At 41.6% G+C, this 13,335-nt stretch overlaps 1 protein-coding gene across 7 annotated transcripts in view; it reads right to left on the bottom strand.

Moving 5' to 3' along the window:
* LOC140199449 (diacylglycerol kinase beta-like) overlaps positions 1–13,335 on the bottom strand; it is a 566,317-nt gene that overhangs the window by 324,352 nt on the left and 228,630 nt on the right. For all 7 annotated transcript variants that reach the window (XM_072261555.1, XM_072261557.1, XM_072261558.1 and 4 more), the window contains one exon: positions 5,469–5,639. In XM_072261555.1, the coding sequence (XP_072117656.1) occupies positions 5,469–5,639 (171 nt within the window). The remainder of the gene's footprint in view (positions 1–5,468; positions 5,640–13,335) is intronic.

Raw genomic sequence — 13,335 nt, 5'->3', positions numbered from 1 at the left:
TCTAAATTCGAGCAGGCTCAGAGCACTTAATCACTGCTCATATGATAACCCTTTCATTCCTGGAATCGTTCTTGTGAATGTCCTCTGAATCCTCTCCAAAGTTAGCACATCCCTTCTTGAATAATAGGCCCAAACCTGCTCACAATACTCCAAGTGTGGCCTCACCAGTATCTCATACAGCCTCAGCATCAATTCTTGCTTTTATTTTCTAGTCCTCTCAAAACGAATGCTCGCATTGCATTCGCCTTCCTCACCACAGATTCAACCTGCAACTTAACTTTGAGGGAGTCCTACACAAGGACTCCCAAATCCTTTGCACCTTGGACTTTTTAATTTTCTCCCGATTTAGAAAATAGTCTATGTGTTTATTCCTTCTACCAAAGTGCATGACCATACACTTCCTGACACTTCATTCCATCTGTCACCTCTTTGCCCATTCTCCTAATCTGTCTCTGGCAGTCTCTCTGCTTCCTCCACACCAGTTGCCCCTCCACCTCCCTTCATATCAACTACAAACTTGGACACAAAGCCATCAATTTCACCATTCATTGACATACAACGTAAAAGGAAGCAGTCCTAACACAGACCCCTGTGGAATACTGTTAGTTGCCAGCAGTCAATCCAAATAGAATCATTTTATTCCCACTCTTTCCTTCTTGCTAATCAGCTAATGCTCTATTCATGCTAGTAGCTTCCTGTAATACCCTGGGCTCTTACCTTGTTTAGCAGGCTCATGTGCGGCATCTTGTCAAAGGCCTTCTGAAAATCCTAGTACATAACATCCACCAATTCCTTTGTCTCTCCTGCTTGTTATTTCTTCAAAGTATTCCAACAAATTTGTTAGGCAAGATTTTCCCTTCAGAAAACCATGCTGACTTTGGCCTATTTTGTCATGTGCCCCCAAGTACCCCAAAACCACATCCTTTACAATCAATTTCATCATCTTCCCAACCACTGAGGTCAGGCTAACTGGCCTATACTTTCCTTTCTTCTGCTTCCCTCCCTTTTTGAAGACTGCAGTGACTTTTGCAATTTTCCAGTCATCTGGAACCATGCCTGAATCCATTGATTATTGAAAGCTCATTACTAATGCCTCCACAGTCTCTTCAGCTACCTCTTTGAGAAGACTGGTGTGTAGTCCATCAAGTCCAGGTAACTTATTTAGCTTTAGACCTTTCAGTTTCCTAAGCACCACCTCCCTATTAATAGCAACTGCATTCACTTCTGCTCCTTAACACTCTCGAACTTCTGCCATACTACTGTCTTCCACAGTGAAGACTGATGCAAAATACTTATTCAGTTTGTCTGCCGTTACCTTGTCCCCATTCTTATCTCTCCAGTGTCATCTTCCACAGTCCAATATCTACTCTCTTTCATTCTTTATATATCTGAAAAAACTTTTGGTATTGTTAGAGCAATTTTTGGGTTGAGCACATTTACATTTAGCAAATGACTTCCGGTCTGAGTGTAAATTGTGGATTTAATTTGGACTGCAGCTCTGAAAAATGGGTTCCTAAAAGCTGTGAATCCCAGACCAGACAATGCTGATTAAAATTCATCTAGATGTTTGTAATGTGTGTACGAATCGGGAGGTGTGACATTTGTGTGTAGTTTCAAAGAAAGCATTGTCCATACATTGTAAATATGGAATTCCCCTTTTTTGGTTCAGCACATAAAACATCGAGGCTAACGTTGGGCCAGGCAGACCTTTCGACCAAAAGTGTCTCCATATGATGCCAGAGGTATCTTGTGGTGTCAAATCAAAAAGCTGCTTCATAACTTTCAGTACTTTAATCCAGTGACTTCATTCACGCAACAACAGGTATCATTTTTGATATTATTGACCAACTTACCTTCATATTTCATCTTTCCTCCTTTATGATTTTCAATTACCTTCTGTTGGTTTTTAAAAAATTCTCAATCCTAACTTCCCACTAATTTTTGCTCAATTATATTCTCCTGCTTTAGCTTTTCCTTCCTTTAGATTATTTCCTCTTCTTTGAGATATATCTATCCTGCACTTTCCGAATTGCTCCCAGAAACTCCGGCGATTATTGTTCTGCCGTCATCCCTGCTAGAGTCTCCTTTCAATCAACTTTGGCCAGCTCCTCTCGCATGCCTCTGTAAATACCCTTACTCCACTGTAATATTGTTACATCGGACTTTAGCTTCTCCCTCTCAAATTGTAGGGCGAACTCTATTGCATAATGATCACCTTAAGCTCTCTAATCATACTCGGTTCATTACACAACATCCAATCCAGAATTGCTGACCGCCTAGTGGGCTCAACCACAAGCTGCTCCAAAAAGCCATCTCAAATGGGATCCAGCATCAACTTGATTTTCTGCATACTGAAATCCCCCATGACTAACGTTACATTGCTTTTTCTATCCCCCACTCTAATTCCTAGACGACATCCTAGCTATTTTTCAGAGGCCTGTAAATAACTTCCATCAGGGTCTTTTTACCTTTGCGGTTTCTTAACTCTACCCACAGGTATTCTACACCTTCCGACCCTATGTCATCTCTTTCTAAAGATTTGATTTAATTTTCTACCAGTAGAGTCATTCCATCTCCTCTGTCTACTTGCCTGTCTTTTTGATAGATTGTGTATCCTTAACTACAATCGTCTTTCAACCATGACTCCATGATACCCACAACACCATACCTGCCAATCATTAACTACAAGATCATTTATCTTATTTTATATACCGTGTGCATTCAAATGTAACTCTTCCAGTCCTGTATTCATCACCCTTTTCAATTTTGTCCCCGTTACACTGCAACTCATCCCACTCACTGCAATTCTGCCCAATCATCTGCCTATCCTTCCTGAGAGTCTCACTAAACACTGCCTCTGCTTGTAAACCAACATCCCTATCCTCAGCCCTATCACTCTGGTTCTCATCCGCCTGCCAGATTAGTTTAAACCCTCCCCAACAGCTTTAGCAAACCAGCCTACAAGCCAGACAATGTCCTCTCCATTTCATTCTCTGTTTGCTATATTTCCAGGCTTTGTATCATTTGCAAACTTTGAAATTATGGTTGGTAACCCCAAGACATGAATATTAATCAACAATAACATTTGTCAGGCAGTGGTCTTTGCATCACTCTAGTCTGGGAAAAATATGCTTTGCTATCTCAGCTTTTATCCCCTAGGCATCATTTGTTAACCAGGCTTGCAAGCAATATTTTATAAAGTACTTTTTGGTAACCAATAATGAACTCATCTATTTACTATATCCAGCACTACCAAGGACTTGCCTGTTATAATGTTCTTTTTTTGCATTAATGTCTTGTTTTTACACTTTTTATTTCTCTCTTTGTGTTGGACAATTTCTGTATAATTTATAAAGTGTGTTATCTGTACTTTTGTGCCTGTGATCCTGTTGCAAGTTCTCCATTGTTACTTCACCATACTTGTGAACAATAAACTCAGTTTGATTTGAACTGCACTACCTTCATCCATGGGGAATAGGGGGCTCTGGATACAGGTAGTCCCTTTGATGTCTGGCATGCTGCTCCCTACCAGACAGGGTGGATGGGCATCACTGGTCCTCATCCATCTCCTAAATCTCTCATGTGTTGGCTCCAAGCGCCATACCCTGGTAAGCTGCTTCAGCTGGCAGGCTAAACCACATGAGGGGGTGGTGTTAACATGGCACCACTGGGCGAATGACTTCCATGATGAAGTCACCGGCCGGGACAGAGCGGTTCTCAGATGAACTATAACAGCCACGTGTTTGTGACCGTGGCAAGCCATCTTCTTGGAGGAAATCAGCTGTGGTCAAACCTGGAGAGGGATGGGCTCCACCAGGTTTCAGATGCCCAAGACACCCCGCATGATGAGCACACCAAAAAGCTGGTGCAAAGCTGGTCATGACGGCGCCCCGACGACTCCACCAGGAGTTAAGGGCGCAAGAAGAAGAAGAAGAACCTTCATCCAACCACTTTGTGATTATTGAAAAACTCTGTCTTCAATCACACTTAGCCTTTATTAAAAGTTTGCTCCCCTAGTTCATATTTACATAATTGATTATTAATCCTCTTCCTGTGAATGTTCTGAATTAGGCTTGGCTGTAAAATCAATTAGCACACGTAACAATCAAATTTAATTTATGAAACTTATCTTTGACAATGTTAGCAGAAATGATGTGAAAATACGAAGTCAATACTGTATATTGGAACATACATTAATACCACTGGTTCTTGGAAACATTGTTTTACCCAAAAATCAACAAATGATTGAACTAATTAAAATAGTCCTCGCAATAGATTTGGATGGCAGTTTGGTTTATAATGCAGATTTTAAAACATTCATTACAGTTACTGGTGAAATGATTTTGATGAGAGTATAGAGTTTATATATAGCAATGCATAACAGCAAACTATGAGCTTCAGTACAACATAGAGCAGAATTTATCATTAAACTGTCAGTTGATTCCTTGTTTCTATTTAAGAATTCATTTTGGCTTCTCCTTGCCAAATATGACTGGAACAGGAAAAGTCATCATTTCTGAACTGCCTCAGCCAGCAGACTAGAGAAAAGACAGTTCATCCAAACTGGTCAAACACAGGATGGCTTGGCCATTTCATCATTTGTCTACTTAAAGTAATCTTGGATGCCCAGCAAAAGATTTCTAATCTATACAAGTACAAGCTTTAATGACAGAAAACACAATATATTACTACAGCTCAAAATTCAAATGATCCAATATGTATTAATAATTGTGGGACAGACACCAATTCCAATTGTTGATTTTCAGGCTGAAAAAGATAATATAACGAATAAAATTGTGGACTCAATCATATAGGCCCATTTTCATGCTCCAATCATTCTCCCGGCCCTCCTTCTGGCTGACAATTGCAAATTTACTACCTTCTCAAACTGCAGCTTAATTCATGGAGTAGCAAAAAGGAACTTACAGAAAAGTATTTAAATTCTGTTATTGTGAAGTTTCATGGAAGTGTGTAAGCACATTACTGAGATGTGACTTTTTAATCTCCTTCAAGTGAATCCAACACTTTTCCCATAAATATTTTCTGTTTCAACTGCTTCAATTATTCTTCGTTAAACTATACATCACAGTTATGAGTGAAAACACCAGCTGCTGATTCAATGTTACACACAGAATTATATAAGATCTAGCACATCTGTGGGCTGTGGGGAGATTACACATGAACAAAGCCCAGAATTACTGGTCAGGCATTGTGATAGGACAATAGTAAAACACAATTTCAAAGCTGGTGAAGACTAAAACTAAAACTAAGGTCATATTGATCCTTTTCTCAACTTATTCTATATCCAATACTTCTTGATAACGAAACCCTTTGGGGAAAATCAGCAGCATTTAATCTACTATATACTGTAGATGCAATGTGGAAAATTACTGATTTCTTTCTAGAAAGAAGTCATATTACAACCACCCAACTCTGATTCTGATAAAGGTCAACAATGTTTAACTTACACTCCAACTTATCCTCAGCTCTTCCTCGCTCCAACAGTGACAGATAACAGACAATATCCTTTAGGTAGACCACTTGTGGCATCTGGGACTGTGGCACATGGGGTGGTGTCTTCAGAGGGCTGTGATTCTTCTTAAATGATAAATTCATCTTCTTGTCTAAACTTTTTGTACCTGTGAAATACAAATGTTGAATTAACCTTAACTGTTCGAGAGAGTGAGAAGTTTGAGCATGGGTTGGGGAAAGCTTGGGATTTAATAGGACAGACAATTTGATTATGAAATGATTTAATCATAAATTTAGCTACTCAAATTGAACTAAGTCTCAAACTTAGACCCATTCACTGTGAAGCATAGAACTCCTGGACTTACTGATAAACTCTGAAACTGCGGAAAGGCAGCGATTGAATCTACCACTGGCCTCCTCTTGGACTCCATTAGCACAGATCAGTCTTATTGGAACACTCATTTACACCAGTCATCAGATTTCCCCTGAAGCAGCTTCCAAAGCCTCATTTCAATAGGGATTATAGGATTTCAGATCAGTATAAAACTAGTTTTTTTACATTTCCTGAAGAAGGGTCTCTGCCTAAATCATCAACAGTTTATTCAGTTCCAAAGATTCTGCCTGATCTGCTGAGTTCCTCCAATATTTTGTGTGTGCTGCTTTGGATTTCGAACATCTGCAAATTTTCTCATGTTAATTATTTTACATTTTTAAATTACTTTCATCAATTTTGATAGTTTTTTGATTTAAAGAAACATTAAAACCATGTTAAATTCAGCTGCAGATTTGAACAAAGACAAAGTCTTATCCGTGGGGTGGGGAGGGGTGTCAGTGAGATGGACCCCAACACCACTGAGCACACTAGGACAGTGAGAGGATTTTCCAGGCAGCAACCCCAGCACAGCCATGTAATTTCAAATGCCATTTGCTTTGCCTATGAATGACCAACCTAAAAAACTTTTAAACCTGATGCTGATTTTTATCCACTGATACAGTGGTGAGCTGGAATGGAATCCCATTACGATGCAGCTGATGTGATCTAGTGGTGTTTATCCCCTCATTGCCCAAGGAAGAATGCAAGAATGAAATTTAATCATAGAAATATAACTTGGCAGAGACTGGATTGCATTAATGCTTCCAAAAATGGAAAGCCTACTAACTATCAGATCATTACTGACGTCAACTTCAACAGGCACATTCTTGAAGGTCATTGACAACATTGTAACTATCTTTGGTTATCATGAAGATGAAAGGTGCTTGCAAACACAGTTTCATTACATTATCTGGTTTGATTTTGCAGTGTGGCAGCCACCGTTATTACTATCTCAAAGACTTTATTCATGATTAAAAATCTACAAAGGAAGAAAGAGCACTATTACCTTTTTGCTTCATGGCCGTTGCATTCAGTGGTGTAAACTTCAAAGAAAAGCAATACAAACAAACATAGCACCGTTGCCACATACGTGACTCTGAGGTGATACAATTCTCATTGCTCAAGGAGCTTCCCTACCCAAATCTGCCCCTCCATGAGCAGTAGTGGAAGAAGCCTACGCTGTCACCCTTCACCACAGATCCTGCACCAAGCTTCAGTGAATATATCTGCAGCCTAGACTGTGTCAGTCTGCAGAATTTCCTTCCACACGTCTCTCTATGCTGAAAGCCTAACAAGAGTCAGGCAGATCAAAGGGTGTCTGTGCTTCACTGAGTGGATGACCTTTCAGCCTTGTTGTGTGCTTTCACGAACAGAGAGCCCTCTGATACACAGCTGCTACACTTGCACCCATCTCCACGTACTTTTAGCAAATCCACAGGCTTCAAAGAGCTGGGTGACTGACAATTCCCCATGCAACTGCACCGAGCAGCTTGCATTGAGGGTGATATGTTGTCTGCAGAGGAAGGCTCCGACTGGGAGGGCATCTCTCACTGCCGGATGGGCAGGATCTTGGTGCTTGTGATGAGACATTCTGCAGATGGTTTGGACTGTTTGCTCATGGAAGAAACCCACAGAATCCAGAGTGTCCCTGTCCCACAGTGTCTGCAGTACACTGTGCTGACAACTGCCTGATGGACTTGGGGTCAAAGCTATTTAGTTGGAAGAACTCTCCCACAGTCGACAGGTAATAGGCAATGTTCAACCGATTAGGATTTGCGCAGCAGAGGGGACAGGCCTATTTTTCACAACATCAGGGAAAGGTGGAATCTTGACATCTGATGACACTTGGTGTTTACATACAGTACTTGGGATCCACACACTGCCTGGTACAGCCGCAGGCAAAGGTGGTCATTAGGATGAGTGCAACTTTGGGTATACTTATGCCCTTATTCTCTGGAGACATGTGCAATGTGATCCATTAGATTCCCAGATGAACCAGATGTTCCAGGTGACTTCTGAGGCAGAGGAGTGAGGAACAAAGTACATCAGCCCTGAGAGTATACTGCACCTGATGACCAAGTTCATCCCAGTTACTGACTGAGAAGGCCATTTCCACAGACCCAGTTTTTGTTCAACCTTTCCAATCCGTTCCAGCCAATTCTTGTTAAGACACCTCAGCCCCTCTGAACCAGATCCCAGCACCTTCAGGTAGTCATGCCTGATTATAAAGAGGTCACTGGATCAGTTGGGCCAATTACCAAAGAGCACAGCCTCGCTCTTTCTACAGTTGATTTCAGCTGTGGATACAAACTCAAATTCGCTCCAGATGCTGATAAATCTGCAAAATGGTAGGTTCAACCAAAAAATAGTGACATCGTCCATGTACAGAGTTTTTATTTGAGTGTTTCCAATGCCAGACAAAGCCATTCCTCTGATTCTCTTGTCTTTCCTGATGCATATAGTAAAGGGTTCAATGCAACACTCTAACTAGACAGGGGAGGTTAGACAACCCTGTCTGACTCCAGACTTGACAGGGAAGCTATCTATTTCCCACTCAATAATTCTGAATACACTAGATATCTATGTAGAGCACTTGGAACCAATTTCTGATTACCTCCTTAGAACACATTTAGGATCGCAGAAAGAATAAGGTGTGCAAAGAACTGCAATCACATCACTTGCTTCCCCCCCCCCACCCCTCCAAGTACCTGGCTTAGTTTTACATCTTCAAGTACTGACAGCACACTCACTGTGGCCACAAGTTCTACTAAGGTTTCCATTATTTCCTCCATGAAGTACTCATTTCTTCAGGGAGGTAAATATTTGCCCATTGATCATAAACTATGACACTTCTTTAAAAACTTCTTGCTTTTTGTAATTCAGCTCTCTACCAGCAGCTGCCACTGTAGGTTTATCTATGTACAGTACAGTATCATGTAATCTCAACTTGGCAAAAACCCTCCTCAGTTATGTAAAAATAGAATTAAAATGCATAGATTTACCTCAACGCAAAATATTTTAAATATTTAACTGGTATGAAACCAATGTTAACATGATGTTTTAATTTCCGTACGAAGATGAATTTCATTTGTCACATGTACATTGAAACATACAGTGAAATGCATCATTTGCGTCAATGAGCAACAGAGTGTGCTGGGGGCAACCCACAAATGTCGCCAAGCCTCTGGCGCAACATAGCATGCCCACAACTTACTAACGCTAACTCATATATCTTTGGGATATGGAAGGAAACTGGAGTACCTGATGGAAACCCATGTGGAGAACGTACAAACAGCTTACAGACCGCAGCTGGAGTTGAACCCTGATCTTTCTGAGGTTTGCTGGCGCTGTAACTCATTAGGCTAACTGCTACTGCTGTTCTGGGCTAAGCTATCCATAATTAAGTAGAACGGAAGCAATTTTATTTGTACTCTGCTCCAAGCTTCAAAAAAATGTCTTTCACCATCCCAATTCCTGGTTCATAATCTTAAGGTTTTCCTTCTTTTCAGGCCTATGACGGTCTCTGCCATCAATGGATTACAGGCTAGTTTATCTCTATGCCAATTCATCCAGCATGCTCAACTGGATTACCTTCCCTTCTTCCGTCTGCCAAACAGATCAGTGTGTCGATCCTCTCTCAGCACTCAACTACATCCGATTGTTCTCAATTGTTCAGCTACAAAACGTGTGCTTTGCATTATTTTATAGATCTCTAAGTCTCCCTCCAGTACTGACTTTGATGCTCAGAGCTAAAACACCAGCACTTCCAGTTTTGGTTTGTATTCTAACAACTCTCTTAAAATACAGTTGTGATTTTTGCAGAGAAATAATACTTCAATTAAATAATTGGTTTGTGTAATGCACGATCTATTTCTTTTAGAGCAATGACCCCCCCCCCCTTAGCACTACGCATTGATCTGTTGTATGCACAATACACCAGTTAAAGCCATCTTCCGCATGCATGCTTTTATGTAGTCGTGCACAGACACAACAAATTGGCGATGAGTACCAACCTGAATGTTAGAAAATATCATGAACTGCACCGAAACAGAGCTAAACAGTACAAGAAAGCTGTCATGGATGCTAACAAAGGAACACATGAAAGACGCACTGAATTTAAAGTAAAAATAACGTGGCGATGGCTTCAGTTGCGAAAATTGACGAATTTGATAGTGCTAATGAAGACTGGGAGTCATATATCAAGAGGGTTGAACTGTATGGTAACACAAACAACGTGGAGGAGAAAAAGAAAGCCCCTACGCTTCCTAGCTTAATGGGCCCAAGAACGTAGTCTTTTATGCAACTTAGTAACCACCGAAAAGTCAGCAAGCAAGATGTTCAATGAAATTGTTACAACTTTACAAAATCACTTGAGCTCTAAACTGCAGGTAATAGCTGAGAGATTTAGAATTTACAAAAGGAACCAGTCAAAAGATGAAAGCCTTTCTGAATACTTTGCAGAACTGCACAAACTTTCCCAGTACTGTGACTTTAGAGATGGACTTTCTGATGCATTAAGGGTCAGGCTTGTATGTGGCATGCATAGAAAAGGCACTGAAAAGAGGCCTAACCCCAGAACAGCCATCTATCATTGCAATATTGTTAGAGACTGCAGCAAAGGATGCCATAGAACTACAGAAAATGAGTTAGAATGTGAAATGCACAAAATATCCCTGAATGGTGCAAAAAACCAAAAATATTATGGGTGGTAAGTCCTCCCATGATGCAAATGACAGTTGGTTCAAAGAAAGAGTTTGCATAAATTGTCACAGACAAGTTCACATAGAATGTGCAAGGCAGACAAAAAGCACAACCACATGAAATGTCTCAAACACAAAACTAAGCAGATCACCAGCCCCTTGTGTCCATTTCAATCCCAGGAAGGGGATTCCAGTGATAACTGTTACCTGGTTGCAACTTTGGGCACTATTCCTAGCAGCCCACTCTGATGACATAGAGTTCAATGGTACCAAAGAACACAGCAAAGCTGGTGGCTTGTCACATCTTCCACTATTGGCAACTGAAGAAGGAAAGTCTTCATACTGTGACCCAGCAGAAGTGTTCCACACTGCATTGGTGGACCAGTTGCTGGTAACAAATTCCGAACTACAAAGGGAAATAAGGAATGAACTAATATTGTCAAAAGTCTATGAAATCATCATCCAAGGACGGCCAGCTCATGGTAACCCCATGTTTCCAGAGTTCTCATCAAGGTGAGACCAACTGTTGGTATGTCAAGGAATGCTGATGTGTGGATCACATGTTGTGGTCCCCTCTAAACTATGCACTAGAGCGTTAGAAAACTGCATGAAGGACACCTGGGTACAGTCAAGATGGTGGCGGAGAATAGATAAACAGATTGAAGGCTTGGCCAAAAGCTGTTCAGGATGCTACAAAGTTCAAAGTACACCCCCACAGACATTGTTACACCCATGGGAGTGAGTGTCGTCACCATGGCAAAGAGTACATATTGACTTTGCTGGACCATTCCTAGACTCCATGTTTCTGATTGCTGTGGATGCTCATTCAAAGTGGTCAGTGGTTGTACCCATGAAGTAAACCATCTCAGCAGAGACGGTCTCTGCTCTGAGGACTATCTTCACTAGAAATCACTTACCAGAACAAATAGTGAGTGATAACGGACAACAATATACATCAGAAGAATTCCAACTGGTCATGAGGAAAAATGGTATCAGACATTTCAAGGTAGCTCCTCACCACTCAGAAATGAATGGGTTAGCTAAAATGTGTATCCAGATCATCAAGAAGTCCATTAAAGCAATGGACAAGGAGGACATTTCTCTACAGCACAAGGTGGACAACTTCCTTTTTGTGTATTGGAACTCTGTTCATGTGACGACAAATCAAACACCTGCAATGCTGTTCATGAACAGGAATCTGAGATCTCCCATAGACCTTCTGAAACCAGACCTCTGGAGAGAAGTGCAGAATAAACAGTTCAGCCAGTTGCCAAGTGAAGCAGCAAGAAGCTTTGAGGTGAGACAGGAAGTCCTAGGCATGATTACCGAGAAGAAAAGTGGACGCTCAGTAGGATAGCAACAAGAACTGGACCACTGAAGTACGCAGTGGATGTTGAAGATCAGACATGGGAGATGTCATGTGCACCAGATACTGGATACTCAACCAAAGAACACACCTGAGTTGATTGCATCCAACAAGATGGACACATTACAGTCACTGACCTTACCTCTCAATGATGATGTCACTGTGACATCGGAAACCTAAAACATTGTCTTAGATAAGCCACCTGCCAAACCTGATACCACTCCACAGGTCCAGAGGCACTCTCCTGAAAGAGACAGAGTGCCACGCAAAAGACTATACCTTTAGAAATGCAAAATTATGAACTGTTATTGCAAAAGCATGTTTACTTGGAATATCCTTTTATCACCCACTGGATCACTTGGTCTGACGTGTAATGTCAGGATTGGTCTCCTTTCGGATTAACAGGGTCATGGCATGAACGTTCCTGACTCACCCCCACCCACTAACGTCATTTACAGACTTGCAGGCATTGCTCCCCCAGAGATCTGAAGACACATTACAATAAATACTGGAAAAAGTAAAGAGAACTCAGATCCACAGCACCCACTACATCATCATGTGCCAGTTTCCAACCGCCTAAAATTGAGCAAAAGCTTTGCTACAGTGGAGGAACTGCCGCACGGAAAATCCCCCCAAACATACAGGATTGACCTCTGGCAACAAACAGAAGCCAGAACCCCACCAAATAATACAGTGCAAGACCCCATAGAAATGTTACCAGACGGGGCACTGCTTGACAGACGGAAGTGGTGCACTCTCAACAGAGTGGGAGTTTGTAGGACAGGAGACATAGAACATAGAATAGTACAGGCCCTTCGGCCCACAATGTTGTGCCGACCCTCAAACCCTGCCTCCCATATAAGCCCCCACCTTAGATTCCTCCATATACCTGTCTAGTAGTCTCTTAAACTTCACTAGTGTATCTGCCTCCACCACTGACTCAGGCAGTGCGTTCCACGCACCAACCACTCTCTGAGTGAAAAACCTTCCTCTAATATCCCCCTTGAACTTCCCACCCCTTACCTTAAAGCCATGTCCTCTTGTATTGAGCAGTGGTGCCCTGGGGAAGAGGCGCTGGCTATCCACTCTATCTATTCCTCTTATTATCTTGTGCACCTCCATCATGTCTCCTCTCATCCTCCTTCTCTCCAAAGAGTAAAGCCCTAGCTCCCTTAATCTCTGATCATAATGCATACTTTCTAAACCAGGCAGCATCCTGGTAAATCTCCTCTGTACCCTTTCCAATGCTTCCACCTCCTTCCTATAGTGAGGTGACCAGAACTGGACACAATACTCCAAGTGTGGCCTAACCAGAGTTTTATAGAGCTGCATCATTACATCGCGACTCTTAAACTCTATCCCTCGACTTATGAAAGCTAACACCCCATAAGCTTTCTTAACTACCCTATCCACCTGTGAGGCAA

Source organism: Mobula birostris, chromosome 6 (assembly GCF_030028105.1).
Source record: "Mobula birostris isolate sMobBir1 chromosome 6, sMobBir1.hap1, whole genome shotgun sequence".
Classification (NCBI taxonomy): domain Eukaryota; kingdom Metazoa; phylum Chordata; class Chondrichthyes; order Myliobatiformes; family Myliobatidae; genus Mobula; species Mobula birostris.
This window is presented reverse-complemented; position numbering and strand designations above follow the sequence as displayed.